Below are 14,215 nucleotides of genomic sequence, written 5' to 3' on the forward strand. Positions count from 1 at the left end.
TTGTGACTCAGCAGGTTAAGAATCCAGTATAGTGTCTGTGAGGATGTGGGTTCGATCCCTGGCCTCTCTCAGTGGGTTAAGGATCCAGTGTTGCTGAAAGCTGTGGGGTGGGTAGCAGATGGGACCCGGATCCAGTGCTGCGGTGGCTGTGGCTGTGGTGTAGGTCGGCAGCTGCAGCTCCGATTTGACCCCTGGCCTGGGAACTTCTGTATGCCGTGGATGCAACCAGAAAAAGAAAAAAATAATCAATTCATCTATTTTCCTTACCTTTGTCAAGTAAGGAGTGGAGGCAGCTTGTAATCAAAATAATTGAAGTGTAAGGTGAAGAAATGTCTCGGGAACATAGTCTTACATTCTACCAGTCTGAGTATCTGCTGTGTCCCGGGGGCTGGGGTGAAAACTGAGGGTTCAAGGTGCACTTGCAGGAGTTCCCTTCTTTGCTTAGGGATTAACGAACCCGACTAGGATCCATGAGGATGCAAGTTTGATCCCTGGCCTCGCTCAGTGGGTTAAGGATCTGACGTTGCCATGAGCTGTGGCGTAGGTCACAGACAGGGCTCAGATCCTGCACTGCTGAGGCTGTGGTGTAGGCTGGCAGCTGTAGCTCCGATTGGACCCCTAGCCTGGGAACCTCCATATGCCACAGGTGGTGCCCTAAAAAAAAAGCAAAAAGAAAAAAAGGTGACCTTCCATATGCTGCAGGTGAGCTATTACAAAAAAAAAAAAAAAAAAAAAAAAAAAGGAAAAAAAAAGGGAGTTCTTGTGTGTTTCAGGTTTGGGGTGATCCATTCAGTGTTCACCAACCTGCTTCTGTGGGCCAACAGCGTCCTGAATGAGTCAAAGCATCAGCTCAACGAGCACAAGGAGCGGCTCACCACCCTGGGCTTCGGGAACATCACGACCGGTGAGTGGCCAGGGCTGCCCGGCTGCCGGGTCGGAGCAGCGCGGACACCTGCAGAGGCCAGGATGTTCCGATGGAGAACTGCAGGCTCCACCCTGCTCCCCATCGGCCAGACAGTCCTCTGTTGTTGAAAGGCTTTCAAAACCTCCTGAGCCTCTCCTCCTGCCTCCCTAAGCAGAGTGTGCCGCGCACAATGAGAGGTTTCTTCAATGCCTCCGGGACAGGTCAGACCCAAGGGTCATCGTTCTGATTACGTTTCTCGTGGTCCAGTTTGGTATGGAAACAAATGCCTTTGTTTACAGCCATGGAAGATGGATGGTTGTACCTGTTTGTGTGTTTCATTAAGCCTCTATGACCGGCTCTTTCTACTAAAAGTATAGCTTTTAAAAAATCCATAGAGGTCTAATGGCATGTTGCGGTTCATTGGTTTTAGCTCATTTGAAGTTCTGATTGAACCCTGCTTGGTTTATAATTTTGGCCCGTCTTTATTCCCCCTTGTTCCTGTGCGAGAGCCTGCAGACTGGGAATCTTTATTTTCTTCCGAAATTCTTTAGCATTTATGGCCTGTCGCTTCTATGTTAGGACATTGGGGTTGAAAGGAATGTGGGGGCGAGGAAGGGGCAATGTACGGGGAATTGTTGACGTCTCCGCTTTGGGTCCTATTCCCATCTGATACTGGCTGTGTGACCTTGGGAAACCACTTAACCACTCTGAGCTTTTTTTTTTTTTTTTTTTTCTCATTCATAAAATGAGGGGACTCGTACCATGGATTTTCCCTGAGTCCTTCCAGCTTTAATGTGCTGCACATCCATCCTTCCGTGCAACCCCAGGTCAGTCCCAGAGGGAACTTGAAACCCGTTTCCTCACTGGTGGGGTGGGGACGACAAAACTAGAGGCACACCACCCCCAACCAGCAGCCCTCTCCAGGCAAGGCTGCTCTCTTGGGTCTCATTTCCACACTGGTATTAATGACATAATAACAATGATGGCAATAGCAAAAGCAAAGTTTGGTTAAGCATCTGAGTGGCTGGCACATTAAATTCTTATCTCAACACATTATACCAGTGAAGCCATTGAGCCAAAGAGAAGTTACGTAACTAACCCAAAGTCACACAGTGAGTAGACAGTTGAGCCAGGATTTGAATCCTAGCTGTCTGGCTCTGGGGACCGCTGTGAAAGAGAGTAGATTAATTTATTAAAAAACAAAACAAAACAAAACCCTGGAAATTCCGGTTGTGGCTCAGTGGAAATGAACCCAGCTCGTAGCCATGAGGATGCGGGTTCAGTCCCTGGCCTCGCTCAGTGGGTTAGATGCGGGTTCAGTCCCTGGCCTCGCTCAGTGGGTTAACGATCTGGTGTTGCCGTGAGCTGTGGTGTAGGTTGCAGACGTGACTTAGATCTGCATGGCTGTGGCTGTGGTGTAGACTGGCAGCTGTGGCTCTGATTCGACCCCTAGCCTGGGACCTTCCATATGCCATAGGTGCAGCCCTAAACAAAAAGCAAAACAAACAACCCCCACCCCAAAACCAAAACCAAACAAAAAAACCCCCCCAAAACCTCTGTCAGCTTTAACATTCTGTTCATCTAAACCTTTTCTCCTGATTTTTCTGGGGGGTAACTCCTTAAGAATTGAAAACTGCAGTGGTCTCCCGAAGTGTATAATGTTACCACCAAGCTTTTTTGTCTGGTTTTATAAGCAGTATGTGCATATCATAAATTAAAGCAGTGACAAAGTGTAAAGAAAAAACCCCAGAGAGTTCCCTGGTGGTCTATTGGTTAGGATTCAGTGCTTTCACTGATGCAGCCGGGGTCAGTCCCTGGTCTGGGAACTGACATCCCACATCCAGCTGCTGCCCGCCATAGCCAAAACCAACCAACCAACCCACCAAACTACCTAAAAGTGCAGTTAAATGCTGTTAACATCTGGTTATTTTTTGGTCGTGTGCTTTTTAAAAAATTATAGTTAAGGTCATACTGTGTATATGCAATTATTTTTTATACAACCTAAAATAAAAAATAGATTTTATATTGCAACCCAAATGCATACATATCTGTATGTGTGTAAACATATCTCATGAAACAATAATCTTATGGTATCAGAGACACACTCAAATTTCTGTTGTATTTGAATCCATTCGTTCAGTCTTATTTTATTTCACCACAATTTCGTTGGAAAAATATTGGTTGCTACCCTCTAAACTGCTTTCACAACTCAGTTCTGTGTTGCGATATGCATTTAAAAATATTGGATATGGGAGTTCCCATTGCGGTTCAGTAGGTCAAGGACCCAATGTAGTCTCTGTGAGGTTGTGGGTTTGATCCCTGGCCTCTCTCAGTGGGTTAAGAATCTGGCATTGCTGCAAGCTGCAGCATAGGTCTCCGATGCGGCTCGGATCCAGTGTTATTGTGGCTGTGGCATAGGCCTCAGCTGCAGCTCTGATCTGACCCCAGGCCCAGGAACTTTCATATGCTTAAACTGTGGCAATAAAAAGGAAAAAAAAATTGTGTATACAATTTTTTATTACTTTTTTCCATTGTATTGCAGCGTGGTTGTTTTCTTGTGTAATTAAAACACAATTCTAATTTTTAATTAAAATTTCATTGTAAGGATGTACCAAAATTCACTTAAGACTTTCTGAACTGTTGCACATGGAGGTATTTCTTTCTTTTTCAAAACACACACACACACACACACAAATTTAACCTAATGCTTGGATTACATTTTTGACTGTCCCTTCGAGTACATGGGACTTACGGGCTGGAGATTTATCTATATCCTCTCTAGCATTCCTGTTGCATTTCCCATTATTTATTTACAGTGTTCCCCCTCCTCGTTATGAAGTGGTCCTTTATATCATTGCCAAGTGCCTTCCAGAGGTGGGGCCCATCTCATGCCACACTGGCTGGCTTTGGATCGTCTCGGGAGGAAAGTCTGCTGATGACAAGGGGCATTTTCCCTCATGGTTATTATTATTTTTAATTTAAAAATCACACATCAAACATATTCATATAGAAAGATTAGAAAATCCAGCAAAACAAAATCTAGAGGAAAATGACCCATTGGGCGCCATAAATTTACCCAAGGTCGTAAGTCAATGATATCCCAAAAATGCTGGGAAAAAAGACACTTTAGAAAAAAATCACCTGCCATTTTTCCACCCAGAGGCAGTCGTTGTTAACATTTTAGTTTATATCCTTCCAGATGTTTTTCTCTGTCTGTCTGTCTGCCTCTCTATCTGTACTAACTTTATCATCTGTGTGGCTACGGTTTGTAAGAATGAGTCATACGCTACCCTCCTTGCAAGCTGCTTTTGTTCAGTGGTATCTCCCGAACATCTTTATATGTTGATAAGTACGTTTCTGCAATCCCATTTGCTATGGCTGGCCAACGTGCTGGTGGATGGTGAAGATAGAATGATGTAATTAGTAGTCTTTAGGGGATACTCATGGCTGTCAATTTAGACTGAAATAAAGCCATGAAACAAAGCTTTTAATGCAATGGCACACCCAAGTGTGAGAATATTTTTTTTTTTTGGTCTTTTTAGGGTGGCACCTGCGGCATATGGAGGTTCCCAGGCTAGGGGTCGAATCGGAGCTGTAGCTGCTGGCCTACGCCACAGCCACAGCAATGCCGGATCTTTAACCCACTGAGCAAGGCCAGGAATTGAACCTGCGTCTTCGTGGATACAAGTCAGATTTGTTTCTGCGGAGCCACAACGGGAACTCCAAGAACATTTCTGTGTGGATTTCCGCTTCGCTGCTGAACGTGCTAATCGCTGCCCCCTGTGATCTGCCCTAGTTCTGGACGACCACACGCCTCCGTGTAACTGCAGCCCCCCGACCCTCTGCTCGGCCATCTCGCACGGCATCTATTACCTGTATCCTTTCAACATTGAGTATCAGATCCTGGCCTCCACGATGCTCTACGTCCTATGGAAGAACATTGGGCGCAAAGTGGACAGTTATCAGCACCAGAAGATGCGCCTCCGGTCTCACGGGGTCCTGCTGGGCTCCGTCCTGGGCCTGGTGGCGCTGGCCACCACCATCGGGGTGGTGGCAGTGTATCTGATTCGGATCGGGCGTTCCAAAACCAAGAGCGAGTCGGCACTCACCATGTTCTACCTGTACGCCATCATCTTGCTGATGCTCATGGGGGCAGCCGGGCTGGTAGGGATCCGGATTTACCGACTCGATGAGCAATCCCTGGATGAGTCCAAAAATCCAGCCCGCAAGCTGGACGCTGACCTGCTGGTGGGCACGGCCTCCGGCTCCTGGCTCATCTCGTGGGGCTCCATCCTGGCCACCCTCTGCGCCGAGTCCCGCCCCCCGTACACCTGGTACAACCTGCCCTACTCCATCCTGGTGATTGCCGAGAAGTACATCCAGAACCTCTTTATCATTGAGTCCATTCACCGAGAGCCCGAGCGGCTCTCTGAGGACATCAGAACCCTGCGGGTGGTGACAGTCTGCAGCGGTGCTAATGCCACATCCTTCCCCCTCTCCTGCCTCAAGAATGGCCCCGTGGCTGAGAACGGGGCTCCCCAGGACAGCGAGATGCCCTACGCAGCCAACGGAAATATGTGTCTGAGAGACGTCAGGGGCAAAGAGGAAGAGAAGAGCTGGGAAGAGGCCTCGGGCCCAGCCTGTTACCCCCGTTTCCTGCAGGGCAACGCCCAGAGGAGAGTATTAAGGAATATTGCAGCCTTCCTCTTCCTCTGCAATATTTCGGTAATCTGCATCAGCTTATCTCTTCATTTTAAAAAAACCAGTTCATCTATTTTCCTTGCTATTTGCAAATAAGGAATGGAGGTAGCTTGTAATTTAAATAATTGCAGGGTAAGGTTAAAAAAATGAGGCTGGAGGAGTTCCCGTCGTGGCTCAGTGGGTAAGGAATCCGACTAGGAACCATGAGGTTGCGGGTTCGATCCTTGGCCTTCCTCAGTGGGTTAAAGTTCCGGCGTTGCCGTGAGCTGTGGTGTAGGTCACAGACTCCGCTCGGATCTTGCGTTGCTGTGGCTCTGGCATAGGCTGTTGGATACAACACCGATTAGACCCCTAGCCTGGGAATCTCCATGTGCCGCGGGTGTGGCCCTAGAAAAGACAGAAAGAAAAAAAAAAGTAAAAAAAAAAAATGAGGCTGTAACATAGTCTTATATTCTACAAATCTGAGTATCTGCTCTGTGCCGGGCGCTGGGGTGAGAGCTGAGGGTTAAAGGTGAGAAGACTCAATCTCTTTCCTCAAGAAAGTCAGAGTATTAGTGGTAAAGGGAGACAAAGAAAAATGATTAACACAGTGAGTATGGCAAGTGCTGGGGCGGGGGTAGGTGCCAGGTGGAATGGGAGCATGGACTGGGGGAGGGACTTCAATGAGTAGAGGATGCTTGAGGTGAGAAAGTGTCTCTTAGGAATGCTTTGGACTGCAACTAATAGAATCAGCAGTATCTTCTGTCCTAAAGACAAGAATTCTGCAGGTTGGATGCTCAGGGTTGGCCTGACAGCTGAACCCTATCATCAAGGATCCAGGTGCTATTCACCTTTCACTCAAACATAGTTGGTGTGGTGCTCATTGCCACATCCTCATAAGATGGCTGCAGCAGCGCCAGACATCACATCTGGGTTCAAACAGGAAGACAGAAGGAAGGACTAGTGCCAGGCAATATCTTTGATTGATGTGACCACCCCTAACTGCAAAGGAGGATGGGAAAGTGGATGGTTTGCTTTCTGACCTCAATGAGGAAAGGCAGTGAAGGAGAAGCTGATGTACAGTCGGTTACTTAGTTTTATCTGCCTCGGCCTAAAGGAATGGTTGGAAGTTTACCAACTGTGGTCAAGGCAAGGAAATGCCTTGGGGAGGAGGGCACATGACATGCAAAGACACAGAGGCAGAGGACATGAAGACCTGTTAGGGGAGCACCAGCAGCTTAGTGTGAATTCCAGCATGAAAGTGGGGAACAGGCTAGAGGGAGGGTCTGGTTAGATGGGTCTGGCTTGAGCAGAGCTTCACAAGCTTGGCTGAGTCTGGTCCTTATGCTGAGGGCAGTAGAGGGCCCTCTTAGATTCGTGTTTTGGAGCAATTCCCTAGCAGCAGGTGCAGGAAGGATGGAGAGAGGTAGGATTGAGGACTGGGAAACCGGAACAGAAGCACCTGCACCTGCCCAGATAGGGGATGATGGGAACTTGAACCAGAGCAGCGGCAGTGGGGCTGGAGAGGAGAGAAAAGAATAGTAAGGCATTGCATGCTGCTGGGATTTGTTCTAGAGCTACACAGAAGGATGGCAGGGCCTGGTAAAGAGAAAGGAGGAGCAGCCTTTGGCGCCGTGCGGGCTTCTGCAATGACTGTGGCTGGTGGGGACTGGTGGGTACGCCCCAGCCCACAGAGCCCACCCATCACCACAGCCAGCTCTCCACTACGTGCCTCTGTATCAGCAGGTCTACCCCGTTTCCCTAGCAGCTCTGTGGCTTTTAAGCTTCCTCTCCCTAATTTCAGTTGGTGCACGTCCAGGGGCTGCAACTTTTGATATTACCCCAAGGCCACAAAATTGGGAGGGTCTATCTGAAGCTGAAATGACCATGTGTCTGCCCATCAAATCTGATTCTTTGTTTGTGTTTACATGTGGCATGTGGAAGTTCCCTGGCCAGGGGTGGAACTGGAGCTGCAGCTGTAGCCTACGACAGCCACAGAGCCACGGCAACATTGGATCCCAGCCTCATCTGCAATCTATGCAGCAGCTTGCAGCAACAACCAGGCTTTTAACCCACTCAGCAAGGCCAGGAATTGAACCAACATCCTCACGAAGGCAACATTGGGTTCCTAACTGGCTGGGGCACAACAGGAACTCCTCAAATCTGATTCTTCTCTGGGTCACCTGGTCCTCGGTCTCCCTCTAGGTTAGCAGAAAGATACAAGGCACTCTGAAGGGAGAACGGGTCCCAGAAGAGTCTGGCTCTAGGTGGGCCCCCTTCTTTCATCGTATAGACATTTATGGAGCACCTGCTCTCTGCCAGGGACTCTGTGGGCACAGCAGTGATCAAAGGGGTTAAACAGGAAGATCAGAGACAGATGTTAGTAACTACAGCGGGGCTGCATTTTATGTGAGGCTTATATTCCAGAGAGGGGTGTGGCAGCACAGATGCTTATAAAGTCAGAGTTGGTTCTAGAAGTCCCCTAAAGCAAAATGTTTTTTCATGCTCCCTGACATAAGAAGGTCTCTCTTTTCAGCAAGTACAGAAAAACCTGTCCTTCAAAAAGATGAAAAAAAAAAAAAAAAAAAAAAAAAAAAGAGTTCCCATCGTGGCGCAGTGGTTAACGAATCCAACTAGGAACCATGAGGTTGCGGGTTCGGTCCCTGCCCTTGCTCAGTGGGTTAACGATCCGGCGTTGCCGTGAGCTGTGGTGTAGGTTGCAGACTCGGCTCGGATCCCGCGTTGCTGTGGCTCTGGCATAGGCCGGTGGCTACAGCTCCGATTGGACCCCTAGCCTGGGAACCTCCATATGCCGCGGAAGCGGCCCAAGAAATGGCAAAAAGATGAAAAAAAAAAAAAAAAAAAAAAAAGAAAAACCTGTCCTGGTTCTTTGCTTGACCACCAGGCGAAGTCCTTGGCTTGCTTTGTTTTTTTGTCTTTTTAGGGCCGTACCTGCAGCATAAGGACGTTCCCAGGTTAGGGGTCAAATCTGAGCTGCAGCTGAGGCCTACACCACAGCCATAGCAACGCCAGATCTAAGTGGCATCTGAGACCTGCGCTGCAGCTCACGGCAACACAGAATCCTTAACCCACTGAGCGAGGCCAGGGGTCGAACCTGTGTCCTCATGGATACCAGTCAGGGTCTTAACCTGCTGAGCCACAACGGGAACTCCCTGGGCTTGTTTTTTTTAGATCAGCTTGAGCAACAACAGCACTGCTTGCCATTCTGGAATGGAGCGGCAGCTGAGGGTGTTGGGACTCAGAGGTCAGGTCCAGGATTCTGGACCAGGAGGAGGAAGCCTTTGTCTCTGCGCTTGGCCCCTGACAGCCCCTGGGGAGCGAGCCAGACATCACTGCGGGCTGATGTCTTAGGATGACCTGAGCCAACTCCATGGGCAGCACTCGAAACCCTGCCCTTGATCCCATGTTGTGCCAGAAGTATGCGCAGAGGCGGGCATTGTTACCTATGCCATAGCCAGAGCAATGCCGGATCCTTAACCCATTGAGCAAGGCCAGGGATCAAACCTGCAACCTCATGGTTCCTAGTTGGATTCATTTGCACTGCGCCACGATGGGAACTCCAAACTCTGCAACTTTAAACAACAGACATTTATCATTTAACAGCTTCTCTAGGTCAGCGTGGCTTAGTTGGGTGGCTCTGCTCAGGGTCCCTCACAGGCTGCAGTCAGACTGCCTGCTGTGGCTACAGTCATTTCAAGGCTTGATTGTTGGGGGGGCGGGGAAGGGCTCTGTTTCTAAACTCACTTATGTGGCTCTTGGCAGGATCCAGTTCCTGGTGGGTGGTTGAGCTGAGGGTTTGAGTTCCTTGCTGGCTGCAGGCCTTCCTCAGTTCCTGGCCACGTGGCCTCTCTCTGGGGTGGCTCACGTGGCAGCTGGTTTCCTCTCTCGTAAGACAGGGAGAGCGAGATGGACTCCAGAGCCCTTTTGCAGCCTCGTCTCAGAAGGGACGTCCCGTGACTGCCATAGTCTGTTGGTTAGAAGTGGGTCACGCGGTTCAACCTAACTTGGTGGGGGGCTCCATGAGAGTCCCTGGAGGTGAGACCACTGGGGGTCACCTGAGACGTTGCCTGCTGCGGTGTGGGGGTGGAGCAAGTTGCAGAAGTGTCAGCCTGAGCGAGAAGCAGGCCCAGGAGCCCAACAATTTAAGGGTTGGTGGTGGAGAAGGAGCTGAAACAGGGAGGCTGAGAAGGGGGAACCAGTTTGTAGGATCCACGGGCAACAAAAAATAGTCATAGGTTGTTGCTTTACGACTTGCAGACTGAGTTGCCATTTTATTCTCCTTTGAGCCCTCTGAGACAGGTGTTAGGATTCCCATTTTACAGATGAGAAAACTGAGGCGTGGAGAGGTTAAATTACGGTCTGTAAGTGGGGCTGGTTCCAAGGCACGTGTTTCCTCTCCTGATTGAGGGGATGTGGGCCGGGTCTGGGCTGCCTCTCTAAGCCAAGGACAAGCCAGAAAAAGACCACCAAACTCACCAGCTCAGACCCAAGTGGTCAAAATCTCCAAGCACCCCTGGTGGTAGGTAAAGATGAAAAGATGGGTGTGGGAAATGGGCCCCCCAGTGCAGGAAGACACGGGGGGCTGCAGGAACACAGAGGGCGTTCCTGCCCCAACTGCTCAGATCAAGGAGGGCTTCCTGGAATGGGAGGTATCTCAGGACTTGGAAGAAGGTAGGAAGACTTAGCATAAGAAGGAAGACAGGGAGTCCCTGATAGCGGAGGAGGCAAGAGCAAAGCCCTGAAGAAGGGGGAGGGGAAGGCATACTTGGGGGCTGGGCACAGCCCGGGGAGGCTGGGGTGCATGGTGCATGGGTGCCTGAGGGAATCTGGAACTTTCTCCTGAAGGCATCTGGAGCCCTGGTGAGTGACCAGCAGGGGAGTGACGAGGTCAGATATGTGCTCTATAGGGATTGTTGAGGTCCTGTGGGGAGGTCCTGTCTAGGTGGGGAGATGGAGGGAGGAGCACAGCAAGGTGAGGGGAGGGGGGATGGAGAGAACCAGGTAGGTTTGGACTGACCAGCTCCGGGGAGATGGGAGATGCTGGGCAGGGGCCGCTGACCCCCGAGACAGTGTGACTCAGTCTCTCTGAGGCCAGGTTGGTACCCGGGCTCCGGGGTTGGTGTGGGGCTCCGGGGCAGCTGCTAGGACGGTCCCCTCTTCCCTTGCAGCTCTGGATCCCTCCCGCCTTTGGCTGCCGCCCCGAGTACGACAACGGATTGGAGGAAATTGTCTTTGGCTTTGAACCCTGGATAATTGTGGTCAACCTGGCCATGCCTTTTTCTATTTTCTACCGGATGCACGCAGCTGCCTCCCTCTTCGAGGTCTATTGTAAGATATAATCTGTGTCCACACGGAAGACAGAGCAGGGAGATAACAAGAGAATACTTTGGAGCCACCTGGGAATGGCAAGGTCAGGCAAACATTGCCTTACAAATGCGAGAAGGGCCGCCTTTTGTCCGCCGTAATTGTTTTTCCCACAAGCTAGAATTGCCCCTCTCCCTGGATGAATGGAAACAAGTTAGATCAGAATCCCCGAGGTAGCTGAGATCTGCCCTCGGTTGGTTAATGCTCATCCAACCCCAATTATTTTATCTCCCGCTAAATGAGCTCCTCTGTTTCAGAACAATGGGGTCCCAGGTTGGAAAACAAAAATATACCGCCAGTTTTTCATAAACATCGTTTTCTGTTACTACGTTACTACACGCAATCTTCCCTTGACCACCTGCAAAGAATAATCATCCTTAAATCTCTTCCTTCCCAGAGCTGATGAACGGAGCTACGGTCACATGTTGTGTATACTTTCTGAATATGCTTCATTTTTGGAACAAAGTTATTTTATCGTCTGGATGGGAATTATGTGTGTAGGTCAATATACAGACATATTTCTCACCTGAAATTTTGGCATGTTTTCATTTGTGACCATCTAAAAATTTTTAAAAAAATATTTTATGCATTTCTCTCACTATAAATACATAGTGCTTATTTTAGAAAATGGGGACATTTCAGAAGAGTAGAGGAAAAAAAAATCACTTAGGATGTGACTCCTGTTCACTTGACAATCTTTTTTCCCCAAGTTTATTGAGATTTAAACGACAGACGGCACTGTATCAATTTAAGGTGTACAGCGTAATGATTTGACTTCCGTGACTATGAAATGATTGTCATAATAAGTTTAGCGACCATTGGTTCTCATATAGATATAAAATTGAAGATAAGGATCTTGACAGTTATTTTTTATTTTTTTTTGCATCTAGATGTTTTTCTTTTAGCCGTGTGGATACATAGAATTCTTTTTATTGTTGTTATTGTTATCCTTGCTGGTGATGATGTGACATATTCAATTTTGTATGCATTTTCCCCTCAACAACATGGCATAAACCTTCCCCCACACCGCTATAAACTCTTTGTAAATATTATTTTAATTCTATATGTCATCTATCAGGTACCGTAATTAGTTTTCTACTGTTGGTTTTAGAGTGCTTATAACTTTTTTGTTTTTTATAAGAGCTTCTGGAAAAACCAACCATCCATGTCAACTGTGTTTTGCTATTTAGAACTGATTCTTGAAGATATGGACTTAAAATCAGGATACCTATCCAAAGGTTCTAAATAATTTAAAGCCTATGAAGGAATATTGACATTTGGGGTGCCTTTGTATGTGCTTTTCCTTAATTACTTTAAGATCAGAATAAAATTAGTTTACTTACTGTAAATACCAATGTGAGAGCATCTTTTCTTCGGAGTGTTTTTTTTGGACAGCGCACACAAGGGGACATTAAGAAACACCAAAATTTGTACATGACTAAAATACTTTATATTCACTTTAGGAAAAAAGCTAAGAAATGGGCAGATAGACTAAAAACAAAGCACGATATTATCTGTGATACCTTCCATCTAGGGTATAGAGGGTGTTATTTTCCAGGGGAATTTTGGCAATGTCTGGAGACATTTATGGTTGTTACCGCTAGGGGGCGTTGTTGACATTGCCGTTTAGAGATAATTGCTGTTAATTTTGGTACCTGGCTACCTATTAGTACACACACACAGACACAGATGGGATTGTTTATATATATATTCAAATTGTATGTAACTTGTTTTTTTTCCCCTCTGGAGACACCAGCACACTTTGTAACTATTTTAGGTCCCCCCCCTGTATTGAGTCTCACACTTTAGTATGCATTAGAGTCCTCTAGGGAGCTTGTTAGGATTCCTGCCCTCCCAGCTACAAGTGGGCTGAAGTGGGGTCCTCGATGCTAAAATAAGCATCTCAGGTGATGCCAGTTCCCTTCCCTTCCAGAAGCATCTCAAGAGTCCACGGACCCCCGGCTAAGATTGCTGAATGACGTTATGTTCTCTGCAGTGACTTTGGCTGGCTTTCATTCCCTGGAGGGAAGTGCCAGTCCTTATTTAGAGAAACCCCAGGCATTGGACATTTAGAGACATTTAAGTGTCAGTTTGTTTGTTTGCTATTGTAAATGACACCACGACAAACATCTTCTACTGAGTCTTTGTGCACATGGATAAAACTGCCTTGTGAGATGATTGCATGCATGTGAGGTGATTTGCACGCTTCTCCAAAGAATCCCTTTTCTGTTGACATTAATTTTCCCCTGTTCTGAGCACATCGGTACAGCCCCAGGGCCTTAGTCTGTGGGTTTCGGGTCCTGCCAATGAGATATAGGGAATCACGATAATGCTGGGAACAGCTGGTCCGGGTGTGGTGGTTTTGGGGTAGATATAAGCACCATCAGAGCTTAGACAAGTCAGCACAGTCTCGCTGGGCTCAGGGCTCCTGAGGCGTGATCTTCAAGGTGGAGCATCTTTCGGCCCCAGATCAGAAGAGCCCACAGCCTCCATGATGGCTCTTCCAGCCAAGCAGCTTTGATCCACACATAGTCAAGCATCCTGACTCAACTAGCTTAGGCAGCAAGGAAAATTGACTACCTTAACACCAATGCCATTCACAGAAGAGGAACCAAAGCTTGCATAAACAAGTGTCCAGATCTCAGGGCTAGAATAGGAGCAATACGAATTAAAGTCGTAATGAGATACGCTTTCCCATCCATCAGGTTGGGAAGGGTTGGCAAGAGGTAAAAGAAAGGGAACACATACACTGCTGGTAGAAGAGAAAATGGGTAAAGCCAGAGTGAAGAACAACTGCAGCTTCCTTGCGACCCAGCAGTACTGCTACTCAGTGTGTGTCCCATATGCGTTCACTGCACATGTGAATGTGTTCAGATGTGTCTACTGCAACAGTGCTTGTAACTGAGACAAACTGAAAACAGCCTAAATGTCCTTCCATTAGGCGTATGAATAGATAAATTATGGATTACTCTTACAATGGAATATTACACAGGAGTGAAAAATGAATGTATCATTGAATGTATGAACAACGTGTATCAACCTGCGTAATCCCCCAAGACAAGGTTAAGAATGAAGTAGCATAAATTGGTATGATACCATTAATATGATGCTTAAAGACAGGCAAAAAAATTCCTGACATTTAGAGGATACATCTATAGACAAATAAATTATAAACACCTATGAAGAAAGGATGCACCCTCAAGTTCAGTGTGGTGATTACCTGTGGGCTAGGAGGGAGGGAGCAGG

General features: G+C 47.7%; 1 protein-coding gene across 2 annotated transcripts in view; it reads left to right on the forward strand.

The window, feature by feature from the left end:
• Positions 1 to 12,318, forward strand: part of OTOP1 (otopetrin 1) — a 35,947-nt gene extending 23,629 nt beyond the window's left edge. The window contains exons 4-6 of one of the 2 annotated variants that reach the window (XM_021101010.2): positions 774 to 904; positions 4,701 to 5,629; positions 10,774 to 12,318. In XM_021101010.2, the coding sequence (XP_020956669.1) occupies positions 774 to 904; positions 4,701 to 5,629; positions 10,774 to 10,944 (1,231 nt within the window). In that variant the 3' untranslated portion in view covers positions 10,945 to 12,318. Of the gene's footprint in view, positions 1 to 773; positions 1,732 to 4,700; positions 5,630 to 10,773 lie in introns of both variants that reach the window. The other variant, XM_084973829.1, reaches the window with a different exon arrangement.
• The last annotated feature ends 1,897 nt before the right edge of the window (positions 12,319 to 14,215 follow it).

This window comes from Sus scrofa, chromosome 8, assembly GCF_054392235.1.
Source record: "Sus scrofa isolate SSC_HxYL_T2T_F1_AM1 chromosome 8, Sscrofa_HxYL_maternal_Yorkshire_Landrace_v2.0, whole genome shotgun sequence".
NCBI lineage: Eukaryota > Metazoa > Chordata > Mammalia > Artiodactyla > Suidae > Sus > Sus scrofa.